Here is a 22,497-nt window from a genome sequence, read left to right as displayed (position 1 = left end):
TAACTACAAAGAAATACATCGTACAAAATATGAAGTTAGCGGTTAAACAATTAAATTATATATTGAAGAAATTTCAGTTACATCTGTTGAATTAGCCTGTTTTTTCTTTCAACTCAAGTTAAACTATATATATCGATCAACCTTGTTATTTAATTATACTTGATATAAATATGCAATACGAGCAAAGACCCTTATGTATTATTCAAAAAATTATATCATAAGTTGAATTTTTACGAATACAAAAAAGAACAAGTTAATATAACTGACTCGATTGAATCATCCTGGAAAGTACTGCAACGTGTAAAGTATTGCACGCGATAGTTCGTAATCACGATATTTTCTATAAATAGAATATGTGAATAGTTTGTCATACGGTGCGTAACACGATCTTGTACGTGTTTTTACAACACGTGCATTGTCTAGAGTGTTATAGAACTGCCTGTAGAATGTTGTTATAAAGCACGAAATTCAAAGCAAACACTAAATTTTTCAATGACATTGATCATTTACTTTTACTTTGTGACATTGGATCCTATATTGGATTTTATAACATTAAACGAAGACAAATGTTGATTCTTTAACAAAATATAAGTGTAATTGACATAAAAAATGTAAGTTATAAAACATAATTGTTGCTTTAAATATGCATTAATATAATATAAAACGTATAAGTATTAAGTAGTAATATTTTCAAAATGAACATCACCAAACAATGAGTATTTTCTTTTAAATGAACGTTTATATTGATTTCTAATATATGTTAGTCATATTTTAAAAGGAATAGAATAGAGTAAAGTGCACTACCTAAGGTAAAATGCTAAGCATCTGAGATAACTTTTACCGAATATGTAAGAAACAATAAATATATATATATATATATATATATGTACAAGCATGAATAGCATGCTTGCAACAGTATCAGACTACTTATTAAGCTGCTACTGCGTAGCATACTACACGCACCAACCACGTGGTTGAATACGACGCATGCGCGACACGTGCACGAACACCTAACCTCGCCGAACAAATGTATGACGACTTCATATAACCGTATCGCGAAGAATGCCAGTATGTATCGAGTTCCGTAACGATTCGAATAAACAACCAGACATAAACGCCATGTGCCCCTGTATTTCATGAAAGTAGTGTAACCAAGTAGAATAATTTATTTGCGACACGAATACCTGGAGGGGATTATACATTGTAAATTTGCTTGTCGGGGTAGTAGCCTTTTCAATTCCAATACGGTTCCATTAAGACACGATCAACGAGTACGATTACGTCTCATCATTTCTAAAGAACGAACATTATTCTCATATCCTACCAAATGAACGTTTCGGCGATTCCAAGGCAAATGCTACTACGTAAACGGTAAACTCGGCATTAGTTATTGCCGAAAACGTGTTGTCTGCTTTCACAGAGTGCATATAGAATTTGCGGCATTTTAAAAGGCGTCAACTAAAATTTCGTGGAACGTCTTCAAAAAAATATGAATGCGGAAGTTTATGAGACCTTGCCTACATCTTCTGTAGCTATACACATGACAGCAGGTGCAATCGCCGGAATTATGGAACATTGTGTGATGTATCCACTTGACAGTGTTAAGGTAATAGCTTTATTTTTCGCACATTTTTTCTTCAGCACTTTACATAACCTTAACTATCATCTCACGGAATTTCATTTCCACCGCATTCTAATAAAGCTCAATGACATTTAATATCATGACAATGCAAGTCGCACAATCTTTGAATACTAATAAATGTGATTTTCGAAGACAGTTCTCTGGATTTTATCATTTCCTTCTTCGAAATCTAGAAATCAAGTTTTACGTTATGTGATTCTCGTAATCTTAAGTAAATAGTGAAGTACTTAAATTTTCAAGATAAATACAATTAATCTCCATGAGATATTAACATTTCACCGTATAATTTCGTGTTTTATGTCACAGCCACAAAATTATTGTGCAGTCAGTTTAAGCAATATAATTTCATAATTATTTCCAGGTACCAATTCTTAGAATTTACAAACGACTGAATTAATCACCAAATGATTTAGCATTAATGTTCTGTAATAATTGTTTACTATTTTTCAAAACTTATTAAAATAGCAAGTATATGATTTATTATGTCACAAAACATTGCTGATACTATATATTTAGCCATTTACATAATTAAATAATGATGAAATTATATATGTTAACTGATAATGATGAATAAAACAGATTTTGTGTAATAAAAAATAAACTCTCTACTTTCTACTTAATTATTTTTAATTCACTCATAAATGTACAAGTATTATTTTTTCATGATCCCTCTTTATTATTACAATATATAATTGAACTCTTTTATTATATTCAGAAAGTTGTGTTTTAATATTCAGTTTATAATCAATAAAAAAATAACATTTTATAAAGTAATTTTTTTTTAATATAAAGACAATTTCAGTATTTGATTTATATATCATGTTATATTGGAATATATATATAAACACACACAATTTATTAAATGTTAAATGATCAAATGTATATAGACAATATCTAAACCATTCTGTTTGTATTTTTTTGATACTGCAAAAGATTTATTGTTTGACAACATGAAATGATTAAATAGAACATGAGATTCAAATATTCATTACATAACACATTTCTTAGTTCTGTTACAGTAGGTTCTATTTTTGGATTTCTTTTCAACCTACAATCTATATTAGTAGTTACTTTCACATCTAATTGTTAGAAAATATACTTGCAATGAAATATAGATATAAAGTAGCATAAAAATTTATTTTATATAAACAATGTATGTCTCCTTAAAGTTTAATGAGCTATTCTATATGTGCCATATATTATTTAGAAAATTATATCTGTTATTATCTGTTATTTTCATTTAATATTTTCATTTATTATCATCTTACATTTTTAATGACAAAGATATAATGATTAAAAAGGTCAGTAAAAAGTAATCATATCTCTAAATAATTGCAAGACATGGTTTTAAAGCTATCATAATACTTTCATATTATTTTTTATCATCAAGTAATCATTCTAGAATATTAAAAATGTAATAGAGGTTAAATAGTTTCAGTTTTTGTATGTTATTATAGTCTGAATATTTTTATATATGTTCGTATGAAAGGAATATTTTAAATTAGTTATGAGAAGTAATATTTACTTGTATTATTAAGCAAATAAATGAATTTATTTACATGGATGTTTACCTTATTTTATCTTATTTATAATTTTTTTATCTTATTTATATTTAGACAAGAATGCAAGCATTAACACCAAGTTCAGGAGGAGGTGGAGGAGGTGGAGTAGGAACAGTTCTGATTAGAATGGTACAACAAGAAGGTTTTCTGAGACCAATTCGTGGTATGAGTGTAATGGTTGTAGGAGCTGGTCCTGCACATGCATTATATTTTTCGTGTTATGAATTTATTAAAAACAAACTCTTGAGTTCAAGAACAAATCCTAATTTAAATTTAGCTGCATATGGAACTGCTGGTTGTTTGGCAACACTTCTTCACGATGGTATAATGAATCCAGCAGAAGGTAAAGCATCTTACAATTAGCAAATAAATAAATTATTTATTTATTATATAATTTAGCTGTTATGCATTGTATATATATTTTAAAACATATAAAATTTTTTTGGGGAGGGGAGAAACACAACAAGCTAAATATGATTCATAATTTCTAGAATTTTATTCAATGAAGAATAAAATTATCTTATTCCAGTGGTTAAACAGCGATTACAAATGTATAACTCACCTTATCGAAACGTTATAACATGTATAACAAATATATACAGAAAAGAAGGTATATATGCATTTTATAGGAGTTATACAACACAGTTAGCTATGAATGTGCCTTTTCAAATGATTCACTTCATGACGTATGAAATTGCACAAGTTTTCACGAATCCTGATCACACATATAATCCAATTGCACATATGGAATCAGGTAAATATATATTCTTAAAAGGAAATATTTTATTTCATTACATTTGAAACTTTAAAAATGAATTATATAAATTACAGGTGCATTAGCAGGAGCTGTTGCTGCTGCAGTCACAACACCTTTAGATGTTTGTAAAACGCTTCTAAATACACAGAGTGGAGTCCAGGTTCAAGGCATGATGGACGCTATTAAAACAATTTATAGATACGGGGGTTTACGAGGTTATTTCCGTGGTTTGAATGCTCGTGTCCTTTATCAAATGCCAGCAACCACTATTTGTTGGTCAACGTAAGTATAAGTTGTAAATATAACGTCATGAAATATAATAATGATAATATAATATAATAATGATTATATATATTATTTCTACAATATTATTTGAAATACATTATATTTCAAATTAATACATAGTCATAACCATAAAAGATTAAGTGTCTGACTTGAATTGAACATCTAAATTATTTACTCTACCATTATTGGTAAGAAAAAATGACTAAGAAAGGTTTAAATTATTTCAAGCCATGCATCATGTGGTAATAATAAAAATCTCACCAATGTCAATTAAAGGGTATTCTAAGTTATTGATATTCTTTGTGTATATTAACAGTTGTTTTTTATAATGTTATAATTTTGATATGATCTTGAAAAAATCTTGAAAAATATAAATGAATCTAATGGTGAATAATGCATTGTGCATATTTAATTCTCGGCTGTTATAAGCCCATTTTCAAAAACACTTTATATACTAAATTCCATCAGATTACAATATTTCAAGATCAGTAAAAGCCAATTGATTAGATTAGATTACTATTATGGGCATAATGTATTGTTACAACAAAGGAGTAAAAATAAATATGGTATTGGATTATGATAAATATTAAAAACAAATAAAATAAGCTGATTTATTATGTTTATTATATTGTTTTAATATAAATTTCTTTTCCTTCTTCAAAATTATGATATCACAGATCACTGAACTTGATCACTTGATGTTGAGTACAATATTAAAGAAAGAAAGTATTAATGACCTTGAAATAATCTTTAAGGTCACCTTGAGGAGATTTTAAACCTCTCTGATTTATTTTTCCTTAATTTTAACAATAGCAAAAATAATTTAGATGTTCTATTTAAATATGACACCCTGTATATTATATAGGATATCAAATATAAGAAATTTTTTATGAATCATTTAGATACGAATTTTTCAAATATGTACTACATAAAAAACAAGGCGATGGACATCGCGGTCCGGAAATTGACAACGATTATGCAAGTGGCATTAATCAGATTCAAGGTACTTCTAGGTCTAGTCGTTTTCAAGATATGAGTGCATACCTCAACAACAATGCTCCAGCTTCAGTGTTACTTGATGTGACTACAAGATAGGTATTTTTGAATCTTTTATCGACACCACATTGAGAAACTATTGGATGGTGAATAAAGTATCCGTTTTTCGTATTTGGAGAGTTTATCAAGAATATTTCGTTAATTCATCTGTTGCTACGGTATTATTACATATGTATAATAATTCATAACGAATGAATACATGTACAATTAAAAATACATTTTGAGCCAAGTGCAGGACGCAGGCCCAACAGAATCAGATAAATGTATCAGAAAATTTCTTACGTTACTTCTTAGTGTATGACTGTTTTAAATAATATATATCAACTACATTATAATGACTCCATTTTTTAATATGTCAAAGTAAAGAACAAGTAAGAATTTGCACGTTACCAAGCAATTAAAATATTATCAATTAATAGCAAATGTAAAACAATGAATTATGTATAAAAGAATATTTCGTTTTTCTTGATACTATATAATTGAAATTTTTACTGTATATTGCGTTCTATTGAACTAAATAACTAGCAATGTATTACTATAAAAAAAAATTAATGAAATGAAATTATTAATTAGCAATATTATTTGAATGATAAAATATTGATGCTAGTATAGATGACTGCTGTCCGGTGTGCAGAAGTAATTAAACATGCTATCATCTATCCTACTGTTCATATGGAGTAGCGAAAAATTTATTATGTAAATTAGAAAATTGAATTTATCTTATAAATATAAAATGTAACAATTTTGTCGATAAATTATGTGTAAACTATATTCAATTTATTTATGAAATGATTTATATATTTTTGTTATGAAGTAATTTGCATTATAGCTTATTCGTGTGAATGAAATCTGGCGATCGTAAAGTACGTGATGTGTAAAAAAACTTGAGATGTTGCAATAATGATCTATTAAAGTGAGTCATACGTAATTTTTAATCAAAAGAATATACATGTATTTTGCATAGAAAAAAAATTGTTGAAAATATTTCACTTAAATACAGTAAAGTTATATTGATTGGTATGAACATTTTTAGATACATTAAATTTGAGAAGTATGCTCCACTTGAATAGTGAATTAGATTATATAGCATATTTAATATTGTACTATATATTTAAGTTACAAGAAAACAGTGGGATGCATGGAACAGTGATTAGCGAGAGATGTGTGTAGCATAATCAAGTGGGTATATTTGAAATATAACCTAAAAATTTTTAATTGGAAACCATATATGCTTTGAAAGAAAAGATACGAAATTTTAGTATTCGATATTTACATGAAATGATAACGCAGGTTCTAAGTTTAGATAAAATGTAAGTTTATAAAAACTTATCAATTACGGAATGAAACGTTAGATAAGTGTTGCGTAAAGGTACAGAAGAACTTAGATTATTTTGTAGAACAGTGTAGATAAGTTAATATTACACGCGTATGTACAGTATAAAGAAAAGTTAGAAAGGAAGAAAACGGCAACGTTATTGTGCGATAAGTACAATTCGCCTTGATTATACAAGTACAAATTAAGAATTGCTCCTTAGTCAGTTTGTAATATAAACAACAGTGCATCTAAACATTATAATATAACATAATATTGCTTCCTATGGCTGTGATTACTGGGTCATTTGATGTTGACTTTAAGAGGGAGTAATATCATATGAAAACTCATACTTCACGCCATATTTATTTATTCTTGTTCATCGTTACCGATATATCATTATTTGACGTCATAAAATGTCACTGATTATTATATATACAAATATATATATTTTTTATGATAGAATCTTTTTTCAAATGAAGGAAAAAGGTATTTAAATTATTTTTATGGTGCGAAGATATGATTTTTGACAAGAAAAAAATTTACAATACAATTTAGTAGGTACATTAATCTATTCACATAAACATATTATACATATACACGTTGTATGTATAAAATACTAATGTACCGAATGAATAAGCATTTTACATTATTTATTATTATTAGTATGTGTTCATGTGATATCCGGTGTTTAACGAATTTGTACGTACATATATCTTGTGTTTACAGTAATCTTCAATCTCCCAAATTTAATTATCGCGCAAAATTAATTGTATATTCTTTTTAATTGTTTAAATAAATAGTTACGTTGTAAAAAGTAAAAATTACTATTAGTCGCTCAATTTTTGCTATTATCTTCAAAATTAAATTTTACATATATTTGCGGCGATCACGATGATCAATCGATTCTCATGGACTATTTATCTGAAAAATTAATGAGTAAGTTACTCGTACATTTTTTAAAAATTAATATTCGTAATATACATATAACATTATTTATCTGTTAAATTTACTAATTTTTTTATCACTTTATATGTAAAATAATGCTCCCACTGATATTATTGCATAAGTTAATAATGTTAGCGCACTAAAAGGTAATTGAATGACATGCAGTAAAACGTATTACATGTAATAATGATGTAAATAAAATGATTCTGTAAGATATAAAAACAAGTCATGGAAATATTTTTCTTGCCTATTGCATTAATGAGAGAAACATCAGAATATCGAGATGATATGTAATCTTATTTCAGAGTTATGCTATGTTGAAAATTCTTTATAAATGTAGCTTTTTCTTAAATCAATGGGCGTATATTCAAATTTTAGTCACTCTTTTGTATAAATTACTAAGCACATAACAAAATTAAAATATGTCAACCAGAGGAGGAATCTGTGATGCTCGTTGCCAAGCATTTCACACTGCAATGATACAAAAAGAAAAAAACACACGTATTAGATGGTTTTTGAAGAATCAACACAAATTATTAGATCATTTGAGAAAAACTGAGGAAATTAAGCTTCCGTCGAAACATGAACCAGAAAAACAACCAGTCGTGGATATTGTATACAATTGCGTTATATTTAATAATAATTACCCATATATGTTGTACAGTGAAAGTTAGATGAGATTTTCCGTTTTATAGATACATTTAAAACCCTTACCAAATTGGAGACCCCTCGAACCTGATGGTTCTATCAATATGAACATAATGAAACCCATTGATCCGCAAGCAAGAACTATTCTGTATGAAGACGCCCCGAGTTTTGTTAACGCTGAAAATTATATTTCCAAAAGGTTTTACACATAATAACAATTTCTTGTAAATATAGTAAAAAAAAGATGACTGCTTAAAATCGTGCTTAAATAAAAAATATTGATGTTGCGTTTCTTTGTTTAAGTATTGTATCGGTATTCTTCTTAATTTCGATTTCTTACGTTGGAAGTATATATTAGCACAATTGATATTTCGGGCTAACATCCTCATTGATTATTTTAGAGTAAAAGACATTCCTGAAAATCGCTATTACTACCCGGATTGCACAAGTCGGATATACGGATGGCGCTTAACAGATTATCCACCTATTCCACGAAGTAAAGTTGGACAAACAAATGTTATGATTCGTGAATTTTATCATTCAAAAATATCGAGCCTTCACAGGGATCCAGAATGGTATCGCTCTTCGAGAAGAATAACATTTATATGTGATGATAAAATGAATTAGTTTCCTATTAGACGGAAATTTAATCAGGTAACTTTTTATTTCAGTGTTTTATGAAAATTTTTTACCAATTGTACTTTTCTAAAAACAGCAAAATTTTTGTAAGTGAACGTTTTCCTTTATGATCTGCGATTAACTATGACTCATTAATTGTTGTCTTTTTATCTACTTCTAGTTTTCATAAATAATAAACAGTTTTCTTTCGTTGATAATCACGTAAATATTTCCCATATACAAAATATTAATATCCTAAGTTTTACATTTTTTCTGTATTGAATATTTCTTTACGGTATTTATTTTTCTTTATATATTTCTGTGTTCATTTCATCAAATACTAAATATTACAGTCCATATTTTAAGTTTGCATTTTTTGTATTTTTGAAGGAAACAATATATATTTAATCAACAATATTTTACGCTTGACGATACTTCTATAATAGATTTTGTACATCTCACATGCTGTTTTCTTCGTAAATCGTACTTTTTACGATTCTTTTCTCTAAGCTAAACAGTTATATTTTTCTATTGTTTAAATAAGATGATATATAAAGTAATAAAGATTTTGCTAAATTTGTTAAAATCTATTAAACAAAAAATATTTATTACATTGCCTTATTTAAAAAACCGAGAGGAGGGAATTATAGAAATCCCATTGCTCCACTAAATCTCTTAAAAGAAAAAATGTACCTATTTATAACAATTTACGAAAAAATAGCTTGTAAGATTTATAGCAGAGCGTTCTTTGTGTGCATCATATTTAACAATTACAGTTTTATAATCTTTTCTGTTTTTCTACTATCTTCTCATTTCTTCCTTTTTTTTCTCTATCCTTATCTGAGTTAATCAAATGTTGTAATCATAACGGTAATAGATAGTTTGCTTGGCCCGGTATAGCATGAAACACAAAGTTAATAAACTTCTGAAAATGTTTAGTAACTTTACAAAGCTCTTCGCTCAATAATTTCTTCTCCATATGACAATCGACAATTTCTTTTTTCATGATGGTAATTATATCTTTTAAGCGGACCATTAATTCATAAAATTCATTGATTTGTTGCTGTATTAAAGCATAATTTCCTATGAAATATTTCTTCTCATATAATAAGCGAAATTCGAATAATTTCGTTACCTGAAAGTATTCATGCATGATATGTTTCTCTTTATTACTTCGTAATCGTTCCACACAGAGGATATAGATTAAGTCTGCGGCATTTTGTATTTCAAACTGATGTCTCTGAATATGTAAATCTCTGCTCATCTTCTCTTTAAAGTCCAGCATTTCTTTTTTTAATTTCACATGCTGTTCCCTGTATGAATTTTAATTCAAATTACTTATGCAAATGCAATGTTCAGAGATGCGTAGTTATGAACCTCATTATCTGATTAAAATCGGCAATTATATTGTCCCTTTTGGCGCAAAACAGCTTTTCAAATTCTTTGTACAACGATAAGACAACGTGAGTCATTTCCGCGCGCATTTTTCGCGCCACTTCGTTGGTCACGTTTATTCGTTCTTGTACAACTGCTTTTTGAGTGTTCTTAGCACATTCTGCGGCTGCTTTGGACCATTCTCCCTGAGAAATAAATTCGTTTTTTTTTTCTTTTTTTTTTGTTCATAGACTTGTATAACTTTTAAACTGCATTATATGTACATATATTCACTTCTCATTAGACCCTTTTCAATAGCGTATTTTTAACAGCATATTTTTCACGATCGAGAATATACGAATGCTATCCAAAAAATGCTTTTTGATAAACATGTTAATTTATACAATAATAGCTAACAATTCCATTCCGACTAGATAAAGAGAATATTCGATAATTCTCGTACTCAACATCCTTGAGGTAATTCAACGTTACACAATCGCATATATATTAAACGTGTTTAAAATAGGATCTTCTATTTGGCGAAGTTACTTGTACAAGCTACTCCAATTACAAATATAAAAGTAATTTAACTGCATTGAATTCTTTCATATGAATCATGTGATCTTGAATTCCTTCGTTATTGCTTTAATGCATATATCATTATCATTAATAGATCATTAATTTTATTGCTTCTACATCCGATTATTACAAAGCATTATCAGCTTATTAGATTCTTTCAATCGTTTTTTATGTAATTGTATTAATAAAACTATATTAATAAAATAATATTAATAAAAATACATTAATATTTATTATATTAATAAAATAGATGTAATCTGTTTTCAGTAATATATCCTTCTATTTCTTTTCTCGTTATACAAATAAATAAATAAATAGTCACGTGTTATGGTCTGAATCAATAATAATTAAATGATATTCATACTCTCTTTATATGTATATAAAATTTATACGGAAGAAATATAAAAAGTAATGCAAATCATTACTTCAAGTTGTTTCTGTAATTCACGTCGGACAGCTTCAATATAATTTTTGTATTTTTCATGCAACTGTTGAACGTGCAGCTCAGCTTCTTGCCTTTTTTTCGCTTGATACATATAAAACTTCTCTCGCGATTGCCTCTCTATTTTGTCCTTTAGATTTTCTTCAATTTCCTTTTTCACACGTCCTAAGAGATCTTCACCAATTTCTAATTATTTTATTTAAGTTTACAATTATATACAACATTTTGAATACTTCTATGTTATCTAATATATTTTAATATATATTCACCTATATATATATATATATATATATATACCATGATGTTACCTAATATATTTTGGTGCACGAATGCTTTTACGATTTGATAATCTGTTGACGGTATGAATTTGGTTTTGGGTAAATGATGGTCAGATGGAATTGGAAAGCATGCTTTTGATGTTTTTGATGGTGTCAATACATCCAACAATTTTATCGTATCATGATGAGTATAATTGAAAAACACCTGTGCCAAAGATGGACCAAGACAAGCGCGAACTACTGACGGGGGTGGAACATCGTTGTTCGAACACGATTTCAAATTACACTTTGGAGTTGTTTGATCTGTAACAATTTCATTTTCTCTTATCTATTTAAAGATGCAGTAGCAATGTAATAAACATGTTAATATTCTAACTTACGCATGACTTTTGTATTTAAAATATCTTGTAATATACGAGAAATTTATAAAGAGATTAAATTTATAAATTTTATAATTAACCTTTGCAAGTTGATATTTTTGACTGAATGACAAATGATTAATGGATAAAGAAACAAAGGAACGAATAATTTACCTCAACTAGAAATATTACGAAATTTAGAATATTCGACGATAATATATATTATATAATAATCTATATATATTGTTTATAATAATAAAATTTGAAAAAAATAAAAATTCCATACAGTTTATATTTATGCAATTTATATATATATACACATAATATTTAATTTAATTTAATGTAAAAGTATAATGTATACAATATTTTATTCTTAATCAATAAAAACTTTTATCTTAAATTTTGCTCTATATACTTTTTGATAAGATCGTATCGGTACATTTTAAAACAAGAATTTTGAATAAGTTTAGAAGAAACTTTACATTTAAGAAATCTATTTTTAAGACGAATTTGTCAAAATACAATGCAAATATAGAACAATCGCATTTGAAATTAAATTTATTTATTATTTATTATAAGAAATTAAAAGAGGGAAGTATTTTCAAGTGTAATAACTGTTATACACTAGATTAGTATAGTTATACATATTATAGTTTTTATAACTATAAGAAGGAAAAAATATCTTTATATCAGGAACAACTAGAAAATAATAGCATAAGTATAAATTTTGATATTGATACATAAAACTTGTTGTTCAAACTAATGAAATTTATCATTTTTTATCAAATATAATATTATATTAATTGCAATATTTACACTGTTAAAAACAATGACAATGAAAAAATTGAATATGATTTAATTGATTCGATGAAAATTGAAAATTCAAGAAATTGATCCTTTGGAGAAATTTATATATTTCAACTAGTTTTGTGTATTTTAACTATGTACGAATAGATTTTTATTTGATCGATTTCGTAATTTATAGTTCTAAATGTAAAAATTACCTGAACTTAAATCATGTTAAGTTCGTATATTTATGGTCGTTGTTACATAAAAAATAGATAATGTATATAACTTTTGAAGGTGAACGATGCAAATTAATATTTATCCTCTATATTAGTCTACAGCACGATTGTACAAACAGGTCGGGACACTTGTTAGGGAAAACAGTCCGAAAATTGAGTCGTAACTAGTCGTGAGAAATCAACATGGAATATAACAAAGTTCGCGTTCTTACGAGACAGACAGAGATGAGTAGAATGTCTCAATCTCTTTCTGAGACATTCATAACATAACACACATGTGCAGAGTCGAAACCCTTCTTATCTTCCATGTTGGTTTCTCACGACTCAATTTTTGGACGGTTTCTTCTATGCTTCCGATATTGAGTGTTGAGATTGTGGTTTGTATAACAGTGCTTCCCAATCTGTTTCACTAACAAAGGTGTCGCCACCTGCTTAACCTTTTCTATTCTAGTACACGAGGTTTACATTTTATATGCGGTAAATTATAGAATATGAAAATAAATATAATTAGTTATAAAAATGGTACCAGTTATACATCTTGTCACAGAACAATTAAAACGGCGAAATAATTTTGTAGTGTCATCAATTTTAAGGTGTTTTATTATTTTATTATACTTAAAATTATCTTAATTGTATTTGGTAGAATTTTAGTAATTACATTATTTTATAAATATAATTTTTAGACAGTTAGGTTCTAGAGTTAAGTTTACCCAAAGTATAAGAAATAAACAAAGCAAAGGCAATGAACAGTCTATAAGTACTTTATTTAAACCAGTTCTTGTAAAGAAAGATTCAGATACTGCAAGTGTTGGAATTGAATTATGTGGTACCTTAAATAAACGTAAAATTATACAAATTTTATGTGATTTTGCAAATACCAAATCGATTAAAGAGCTAAGTGCAAAATATGGATTAGATGGTAATCTTTTTGTTATCTGTATATCATGTGATAAAATATTAATTCTGTAAAATTTTTTGTTCTTAATTATTTAATCATTTGTAGATGTAATTTTTACCTCAGCTATGGGAAATTTTCGGAAACATTGTGTAGAATCTGACAAGTTACCTGCAGATCTTCATATTATTCTAAGTGACATTATACAAGGTGCTGGAAATACTACAGATATATTTCCATACTTCTTGAACTATGCAAAACAAATGTATCCACATATTGACTGTTTAGATGAATTGAGAAAAATTAGTGATTTACGAAATCCACTTTATTGGTAATTATTAACTTATAAAATTTAAAAAGGTTGGTACGTGGAAAAGATCTATTTTAATTATTATTATTTTAGGTATCCTATAGCTAGGTCTAAGAACAGAAAAATTATATTTCATGCTGGACCTACGAATAGTGGTAAAACATATCATGCGTTAGAAAGATTTATATCAGCAAAAAGCGGTGTTTATTGTGGACCTTTAAAGTTATTAGCTAATGAAGTTTTTAATAAATGTAACTCCAGAGTTAGTATAAAAAATAATTATTTTATTTTTTGTTACTTATTTTATTAAACATGAATAAATTTAGGGTACACCATGTGATTTAGTAACGGGAGAAGAACACAGATATGCAAAGAATGTAACATCTCCTGCAAACCACGTATCATGTTCTGTAGAAATGGCAAATATACAAAATGTTTGTAAGTAAATTTAATTAATAATCTTCAATTTATACAATATTATTACCTTTTATATTTAATTATTTATTTATATAATTTTATCAAATAATTTGAACAAAAACTACTTTAATAATTGTTACAGATGAAGTAGCTATAATTGATGAAATTCAACTAATACGTGATCCAAATAGAGGGTGGGCATGGACAAGGGCTCTTCTTGGGCTAGCAGCAGATGAAATACATTTATGTGGTGAATTTGCTGCCATATCTATAGTGCGTTATATAATTTTACTTTATAAACATATTGAAACAAGAAATTTTTAAAACTATAATATATTGTAATTTCTGTGATAATGTAGGTACAGTCTATTTGTCTCACAACTGGAGAGTCGGTAGAAATAAAACAATATGAACGATTAACCCCACTCGAAGTAGAAAACTCGGCACTTTGTTCCTTACGCAATATTCAACCAGGAGACTGTATAGTTTGTTTTAGTAGAAATGAGATATTCTCTGTATCACAAGCTATTGAGAAAATGGGACATAAAGTAGCTGTAATATATGGTAGTTTACCACCAGGCACAAAAATAGCGCAAGCTGCAAGATTTAATGATGCCAATGATCCTTGTAAGATATTAGTGGCTACTAATGCAATAGGAATGGGCCTTAATTTGTAAGATCATAATTAAAAATTTCAATCCTTTTGCACGATATAACGAAAATACAAAACATGTCTATATTTTTTTAGACATATTCGTAGAATTATATTTTATTCTATTACTCAACCAACTATAAATGAGAAAGGAGAAGTAGATATTGATACAATTTCTGTATCATCTGCATTGCAAATAGCGGGTCGGGCAGGTCGTTATGGAACGCAATGGCCGAAGGTACTTTATAATCAAATTTAAATAAATTAAAAATCATTGTAGTGGTACATGAAATTTAATATTACTAATCTTTTATTTTTTAGGGATTTGTAACAACTTATAAACCTGAAGATCTTCCTTTATTAAAAAACCTACTACAGAAGAGTCCAGAAGAAATTAAACAAGCTGGACTTCATCCAACAGCAGACCAAATAGAATTATATGCTTATTATTTACCAAATGCATCATTGTCAAATCTCATCGTAAGGTTTTTCAATATATATTTAATTTATAATTTATTTTGATCCTAACATATTTCTTTTGCTTTTCCAGAATATCTTTATTGCGTTATGTGAACTTGATAGCACTTTATATTTTATTTGCAATTTGGATGATTTTAAATTTCTTGCTGATACGATACAACATATACCATTACCTCTTCGTACGCGATATGTGTTTTGTTGTGCACCAGTCAATAGAAAGATGCCTCTAGCGTGCAATATGCTTTTAAAGGTAAATTAAAATATCAATAAAGTTATAAAACTTCATATTAAAAAATTTTTATGTATTTTTTATACAGTATGCTCGACAATGTAGTAATAATGAACCGGCAACTGTTTTATGGTTACGTGAACAAATTAATTGGCCTCCTAAAATGCCATTGAATCTTGCTGATCTTCTACGTTTAGAAAGTATATTTGATACATTTGATATTTATCTTTGGTTAAGGTAAGTAATGGTACAATAATATGTACAGATTAACATCTGTGTTAATACACAGAGCATTTCAGCAATTATGATATAATCAACAAAGAGACGATTTTCTGTAAAAAAAATAAGCTGAAAATATGAGATATAATTTTGTTATTTGTAACTTTGTTTAACACTAAACCTACCGACACTTTGTGTATACCTAATTCTACCGTGTGCGGTCAAAATGACTGGTGATTAAAGAAATGATAGTTTTTATGATTTAACTTAGATAATAGTTAATTTATAACTAAATGTATATAAAATGATGAACTTCTATAAAATTTCGTCCAAATTTATTTTTGTTTAATTTGAATTATAAACTTAAATAGAATTACACTTTTATTTATATATCTTATTCAATTTCGCTGCATTTTTTACAAATTATTTTATTATCAAATACATTTGCTGCATAAATATTTCCCGCATCTTAAACAAATTTTCGTAATTTTGTAACCTTTACAACTTTTTATTTAACAAGTTTTTTGTAGTAATGAATCTGAACTTGTTGATAGTTTTATTGCATGGTTCTTTTCCCGCAATTCTTTATATAAAAGTAATAATAATAATATAAAAAGTAATATAAAAGTAATTCTCTGTAAATTGGCCCCATACTGTAGATACCATTGCAAATTTATTGGTTCGTAAACGTTGGCTTCTTTCGCTCTTCTTATGAAATCGTATAAACCTCATAATTTCAGCAAAGTCATTCCTGCTCATTGTTTTTGAAAAAAATGCAGGTCTTCAAATTTTACTCCACAAATATGAGACATCTAAACTTTTCGCCTGATATGCACCGCAGGCATATAGCAGAGCAATAAATGCATCTAGTTTTGTTGCATCTAATTCCCTCTTAGTCCCCAATACTCTAAATGCTTCTTCTTCCATATATTTTATTATATGATCCCTTATATGGTGATCAATGATTAGATAAAATGCCGTCTTTACTTGTCTTTTCATTATATGCCGTTTACCATATCCCTAAAAATATTATGAACTGATTTCCTGCCAGATTTGGGACTTGTATCTATTTCTCTTCAAATTGTCCCACCGGGCCCAGTTTTGATACGTTGGTTCCTACACAGTCTCACCCTTTGCTATCAATGATAATTTCTTCCCTTTTTACTCTTATGTAAACGCTTATTTATAATATTCAATTCTGATCCGATTGTAAATAGCTTTTCATGTGTTTCCATGTCGTTTTCAGTTGCTGAAGTTTCTTGTTCATTGCACACTGAACAGTCTTCTTCTATGTCCATTATTTTTTTTGAAAAGTCTTGACATTTCTAGGGTAAATATTTATTACAGAATAATACCATGTACGGAATATAAAATTATTGTCAAATTTGATATGCTTTACTTTTCCTTTTTACACAAAACGCTCAGAGATGCTTTGTGTCTGAGTTTTAAAGATAACAGGTTTAGATGTCGACTAATTGACTAGCAAACTGAGATGTATTCTAGTCGAAAGGACAATAGCAAGTTAGTATATGGTCTGTGACGGCGATATTTATACGAAAATATTGATGAGTATTGGTTATCGAAATATTGATGGGGAAGCTTTTCCCGTGTTTTATCGCAATGAGCAAGAACTCTAAAAAACTTCTCGATTTTTAAAATGCTTGTAACAGTGGACTGTAAAAAATGTTAAATTTTATGGTGGTTCCTTAGGATTGTTATGGGCCTGGGTTGATGTCTTGATAGCTGGTGGCCATCTTAATCGAGGGATGGATTGTTTTATGACAAGATTACGGATGTAACAGCTGTTATTATTTGTTATTATTGATTTTGTTTGTCATTTGACCTTTAGATAGCCTTTTCTTTGTACTGATTGCATTTATTTTAAGAATAACTAAAATATTTCGTCGGGTGGTTAAAATGACCGCTCATGATAGGCAAGGCAGAGTACAAATTTTTCTCAGAAAGTAAAAAAGCAAATTAAAAGTAAATACCGAAAAATATTGTATATATGTTTTAGGAAAAGTCAGAAATTATGAAGCGATATGATAAAGTTTAAATATGGTTAAATTTGTGTAGAAGTTCGAGAGCGGTCAATTTGATCGCCGCTGGTAGGTTTAGTGTTAAAAAAAAAATCGAGTTTGAAAATTTGTCAATTACACATGAACGAAGCTAATTCTTGATGATATGTGTTCAAACTCTCCTCAGCATGTCCCATATTTCGAAAACAAGGCGTTGTATAAATAAATTTATAGCGCAGAAACATCCTCTTATTAATTGTACCATGATTACTGAGATATTATATGCAATGCATTGAATTATACTATTTGCAGTTATCGAATGCCAGACTTGTTTCCTGATGCAGATGCAGTTAGAACATTACAAGAAGAATTAGATAAAATTATTGATCAAGGAATTAGAAGAATTACAAAATTATTTAAGAAGTCGAAAAAAGGTACATTGATTGTTTGAAGTATGCTATTTATAATAAAATTTATATAGGATTATGTAGAATTTGATTTATAATTAATTATGACATTATTGAAAATTTATTTATGAAGTTAAAAATAGGTTGAATAATGTTTGCTTTTATTAAATAGATTTGGAGATTGAGAAAGAACAATTGTATAATCCGGACAAAAATCTACAAACAAATGGTAATTTGTTAGATATTAAAAGCATTATGTGTTTATTTTTCATAATTCTATAAATTACATTACATATATACTGCAGGTAAACATTGGAAAGATACATTAAGTTATTCGTTGATATCTCAAGGTCTCCTAACGCCAAGAATGTTGGAACAATTAAAAACAGAATGGTCTACGGTAAAAAGAATCTCTTCTATAAAATAAAAAATTTCTATAACTTAATCAGTTAAATTATGGATAAGTATGTTGATTTTTATAAATCGTTTTAGGAATACAACAAAAGGACTTCAATAGATAGGAAAGGAAGCAGATCCAAATTTCGTAGGTAAAGAAATCATGTTACTAAGTTATTGTGAATTAAACGAGATTTATAGAATGTTTCTTTTGGAAGACAATGCGAGAGAGATTAAAGAAAACTTTTTAAATAATTTTTGTGTATCTTTAAAACAATTAGTGTACTCTTTACAGGAATTAGAAATGAGATAATTAAGATCAAAAAGACGCAATTAAAAATTGTACTTCTAAAAAAATTTTATTTGAAATTATTTGAAGATATTTATAAATTCATATCTGCGATTTTGTCTGTTTGTACGTTTGTTTTTTCGACGAACTGAATATATACTCTGCTGCTGTTCTGTAAATATTGAAGAATTGCGAGGAAATACAAGCTTTCTCAATTTATGCTGTAATGTGTGAGATAGAGAAATGCATTTTGTACATCTTGATGAATCGTTATTCACTATCAGTGGACATAAAACATGTCGCCATTTTATACCATCTTTATAAGCAACTATGATACGATGCATATTTTGAAATCTTTCGGTATTATATATACCTAATTTAGAAAATAAAAGGTTTATTTCTTGAAAATATTCAAAAAATAAAAAATATATATAAATACCTTGACAGACAGTCCTTTGATTGAATTCATCAATAAGTTCTTCTATATCTAATAAACTCTGTACCTGTAAATGTTTTCCTTCTCTTATGAGGTTATGAATAAGTGGATTAATCTCTTTATTTACAACAGCACAATGCAACATCATATCACTCTTAATAAACACTTGCTTCTCTGTGAATGGCATTCCACCTTCTGTCATTCCCATATACAAATACACTATCGTTGTTGTGAGACCTTTTGACGTTACTAAACAAGACCAACCACGTGGTAATAATACCTCTGTACATATTTCAAGTAAATCTTCAAACAACATTTGACTTTCATCAATTTCATTACTCATAGGATAATACTTATTTAACTGATTATAATTTAAATTATACATTATTTGATTTTCTATATATACATTCTCTGTGGTTTCAAAATTATTATCTATTGATTTCTTCATAGAAGCAATATCTTTTTTCACTGCTTTATGCTTCCACATCATTGTTTCATGTTCTTCAGAAATATAATTTTTAAAGGGAGACTCTGAGACTTTCTTGGTTACATTGGAATAAGAATCCTCTTTGCATACTTGATTTTGTTTTTCCCTTCTGTCTTCAGAATTTATGTCTTTCATTAAGTTTGTATCAGAAATAATACTGTTCTCCATAAAATTTGTTGATTTACTCTGTTTTACTTGATTTAAACTTTGCTTCGGGGATTCCTTAATCATAGATCCATTATAAGATGTATTATTTACATTTGAAATATTTTCTGATAATTCCATTTTGTTTAGGAAGTTTTGCTTAGAATTATGGATACAATCATTAATATCACGAGAAAATTGGTAATGTAAAGATGCAATTTTATGATTTCCATTATTACTTATTTGTAATTTTTCTTCGGTTCTCGGTATGAGGAAATCTGTTTCTTTCTTTTCTACTGTGTTTACTTTATTAAATTTACCTATATTATTATCAGACTCACCAGAATTTTCTTGAGCTTGTGCACTTTCTTCGAGATGATAATTTCTTCCAGGTACAGCTCCTGGTTTCAATCTGCATTTTTTATATTTTATCTATAAAATAATAGAATTTTTTCATATGTGATGATTTATGATATTTATGATATTTATATAACATAGTAGCTACAAAACTATTATAACTTACAGTTATAACATATGGTGGCACTCCACTGACCCAATGTGTAATAATATCGTCTTTGTGAAAATGTTTACTACACACATATGTATCATCAGTAACAGCATAATTCTCAATAGCTATGGCATTTTGCCACTTTTTACGAGTCTCTGGATCTTTTGGTGCAGAGAAAAAGCTATAAGTGTTTCTGTAATTGGTTTCCTTGCACAATACACACTTGCGCGTCATAATGACACTATAAAATGTATTTTTATATTATCTTACTTTAAAGTATATATAACATTATTACTACACATTTTGTATCGCTTTTTATAGTATATATTATACATTTATTACAATTATTTTAAAGTGACATGGTACAAAACAATAAATCATAAAAATAAATTTAGGTTATACTATCTTTATGCTAAAATACCATCAAAAGTTAATATATATTTGCTTTAAAGCTTCAGTCAATATTATTTTCTATTAATTCCATGAAATTTCACATTTAATTACATACATTTAGCATGATTGTTCACCAGTCGTCAATATTGTTTTCAGGCAACTATTCGATTTTCGTTCAATAGTATTATTTAATAGGAGATATTAATAGTGATTGTTAATTTTGCACTTCATCTTGAAAAGATGATTCAGAGCATTTTGAGTAGAAATTGAGAATTTTTCCACGTTTTAATACATCTTTAATAACTTATTTATTTCGATCTTAAATTTTTTTGACTTTCATCGCCCTCTATTGGTTTATTATCATATGAATATACAATGCAAAAAATTTTATAAACGAATTCATTTAACTTTGTTTTATAAAACAAAATTTGAATGATCAATTAAAGAAATCTAATGAGGGAATAACAAATCTATATATACTATTAAATTAAAATTAAATATAAAATGTAGAAAATAATAAACACAAAAGAAATACATAGTTTCATACATCATTTCAGTTTTCTATACTCTTAGAAATTTTTTATGTATTATTATATAAAACATTTTACAATTTAAAACAACATTAAACAATTTTATTAACATTGTGATGAGACACAATTATCATAATCATACTGATATAAATTTAAAATAATGAAAAAAATAACTCATTTTCTAACGTAAGTGTTTGTTGCTATTTTCTTTTTATTTACTGTTTGTGGGAACTGAGGAACTCTCCTTTGAAGGTAAGTTGCGGAGTTGTAGTTCTTAATGAGGAAATAGATTAAACACACGGAGACATACTCAGGAAGAATTTAGAGTTAAGGATCTCAATGATCTTTAAAATTTGTTCTACTTGAGCAATTCTCGAAATGATGAGATGAAGATATGGGACAAAGTTTTCGGACGAGAATTCTGTAAAAAAGATATGATATCAAATTTCTCGAGAGATATTTATTTTTTTAGAAAGTATTAATTCAACTTTTTTAATTTTGTGCTTGAAGCTAGTCCTCAATGGATTTAAATGTGAAATAACCTATTTATATCCTTAGTTGATCATTAACGATTGAATTTGATTATGAAACGTCTTGTTGAGGAGTTTCTTGTCCAATTAAAGAACAATGTGCATCTGCGAACAATGTAGCTTCTTTAGTAATAAATCTCATGTGCTTCGTAAGTACATATTGTTTATGTATTTTCAAGAGGGAACAGGAAATGTTCCACCTTAAAACGGAGAAGCAAGTAAGGAAAGAAGCAAGTGAACAACTTCTTAGTAGTAGTATCTTTTATTTTCTA

General features: G+C 27.7%; 4 protein-coding genes, 1 long non-coding RNA gene and 1 pseudogene across 8 annotated transcripts; 3 read left to right on the top strand and 3 right to left on the bottom strand.

Annotated features, from left to right (window-relative positions):
* The first annotated feature begins 895 nt into the window (after positions 1 to 895).
* On the top strand, positions 896 to 7,787 carry LOC132914101 (mitoferrin-1). Of its 3 annotated transcripts, XM_060972930.1 has the most exons (6): positions 896 to 1,606; positions 3,259 to 3,367; positions 3,482 to 3,547; positions 3,734 to 3,958; positions 4,036 to 4,243; positions 5,149 to 7,787. In XM_060972930.1, the coding sequence occupies exons 1-6, from the start codon at positions 1,490 to 1,492 to the stop codon at positions 5,339 to 5,341; spliced, it is 918 nt and encodes a 305-aa protein (XP_060828913.1). In that variant the 5' UTR covers positions 896 to 1,489; the 3' UTR covers positions 5,342 to 7,787. The 3 variants fall into 3 exon arrangements, with proteins under 3 accessions (XP_060828913.1, XP_060828911.1, XP_060828912.1); XM_060972928.1 differs by having other exon boundaries at positions 900 to 1,606; positions 3,259 to 3,547; XM_060972929.1 differs by lacking the exon at positions 896 to 1,606 and adding an exon at positions 2,851 to 2,943 and having other exon boundaries at positions 3,259 to 3,547.
* LOC132914104 (uncharacterized) lies at positions 7,152 to 8,377 on the bottom strand. Its single transcript, XR_009659516.1, has 2 exons — positions 8,277 to 8,377; positions 7,152 to 7,538 (listed from the first exon to the last, which is right to left on the bottom strand). It is a non-coding gene; the product is annotated as an uncharacterized LOC132914104 (long non-coding RNA).
* LOC132914102 (protein SPMIP1-like) lies at positions 7,917 to 11,017 on the top strand. Its single transcript, XM_060972931.1, has 3 exons — positions 7,917 to 8,176; positions 8,258 to 8,409; positions 8,612 to 11,017. The coding sequence occupies exons 1-3, from the start codon at positions 7,985 to 7,987 to the stop codon at positions 8,835 to 8,837; spliced, it is 570 nt and encodes a 189-aa protein (XP_060828914.1). The 5' UTR covers positions 7,917 to 7,984; the 3' UTR covers positions 8,838 to 11,017.
* Positions 9,607 to 12,095, bottom strand: LOC132914103 (uncharacterized; annotated as a pseudogene).
* Positions 12,096 to 13,305: 1,210 nt separating this feature from the next.
* Positions 13,306 to 19,641, top strand: LOC132914151 (ATP-dependent RNA helicase SUV3 homolog, mitochondrial). The gene is made up of 15 exons (XM_060972989.1): positions 13,306 to 13,478; positions 13,569 to 13,804; positions 13,889 to 14,111; positions 14,184 to 14,352; positions 14,417 to 14,528; positions 14,650 to 14,780; positions 14,867 to 15,180; positions 15,256 to 15,397; positions 15,481 to 15,639; positions 15,710 to 15,889; positions 15,957 to 16,105; positions 18,418 to 18,539; positions 18,685 to 18,741; positions 18,818 to 18,912; positions 19,005 to 19,641. Exons 1-15 carry the CDS (start codon positions 13,405 to 13,407, stop codon positions 19,062 to 19,064), a joined length of 2,223 nt encoding a protein of 740 aa, XP_060828972.1. The 5' UTR covers positions 13,306 to 13,404; the 3' UTR covers positions 19,065 to 19,641.
* Positions 19,249 to 21,534, bottom strand: LOC132914153 (uncharacterized). Of its 2 annotated transcripts, XM_060972991.1 has the most exons (4): positions 21,281 to 21,534; positions 20,788 to 21,013; positions 19,637 to 20,696; positions 19,249 to 19,570 (listed from the first exon to the last, which is right to left on the bottom strand). In XM_060972991.1, the coding sequence occupies exons 2-4, from the start codon at positions 21,004 to 21,006 to the stop codon at positions 19,278 to 19,280; spliced, it is 1,572 nt and encodes a 523-aa protein (XP_060828974.1). In that variant the 5' UTR covers positions 21,007 to 21,013; positions 21,281 to 21,534; the 3' UTR covers positions 19,249 to 19,277. The 2 variants fall into 2 exon arrangements, with proteins under 2 accessions (XP_060828974.1, XP_060828973.1); XM_060972990.1 differs by having other exon boundaries at positions 20,788 to 21,534.
* Positions 21,535 to 22,497: the final 963 nt, after the last annotated feature.

Source organism: Bombus pascuorum, chromosome 14 (assembly GCF_905332965.1).
Source record: "Bombus pascuorum chromosome 14, iyBomPasc1.1, whole genome shotgun sequence".
NCBI lineage: Eukaryota > Metazoa > Arthropoda > Insecta > Hymenoptera > Apidae > Bombus > Bombus pascuorum.
Note: the sequence above shows the minus strand (reverse complement) of the source record. Positions and strands in the feature narration are given on the sequence as shown.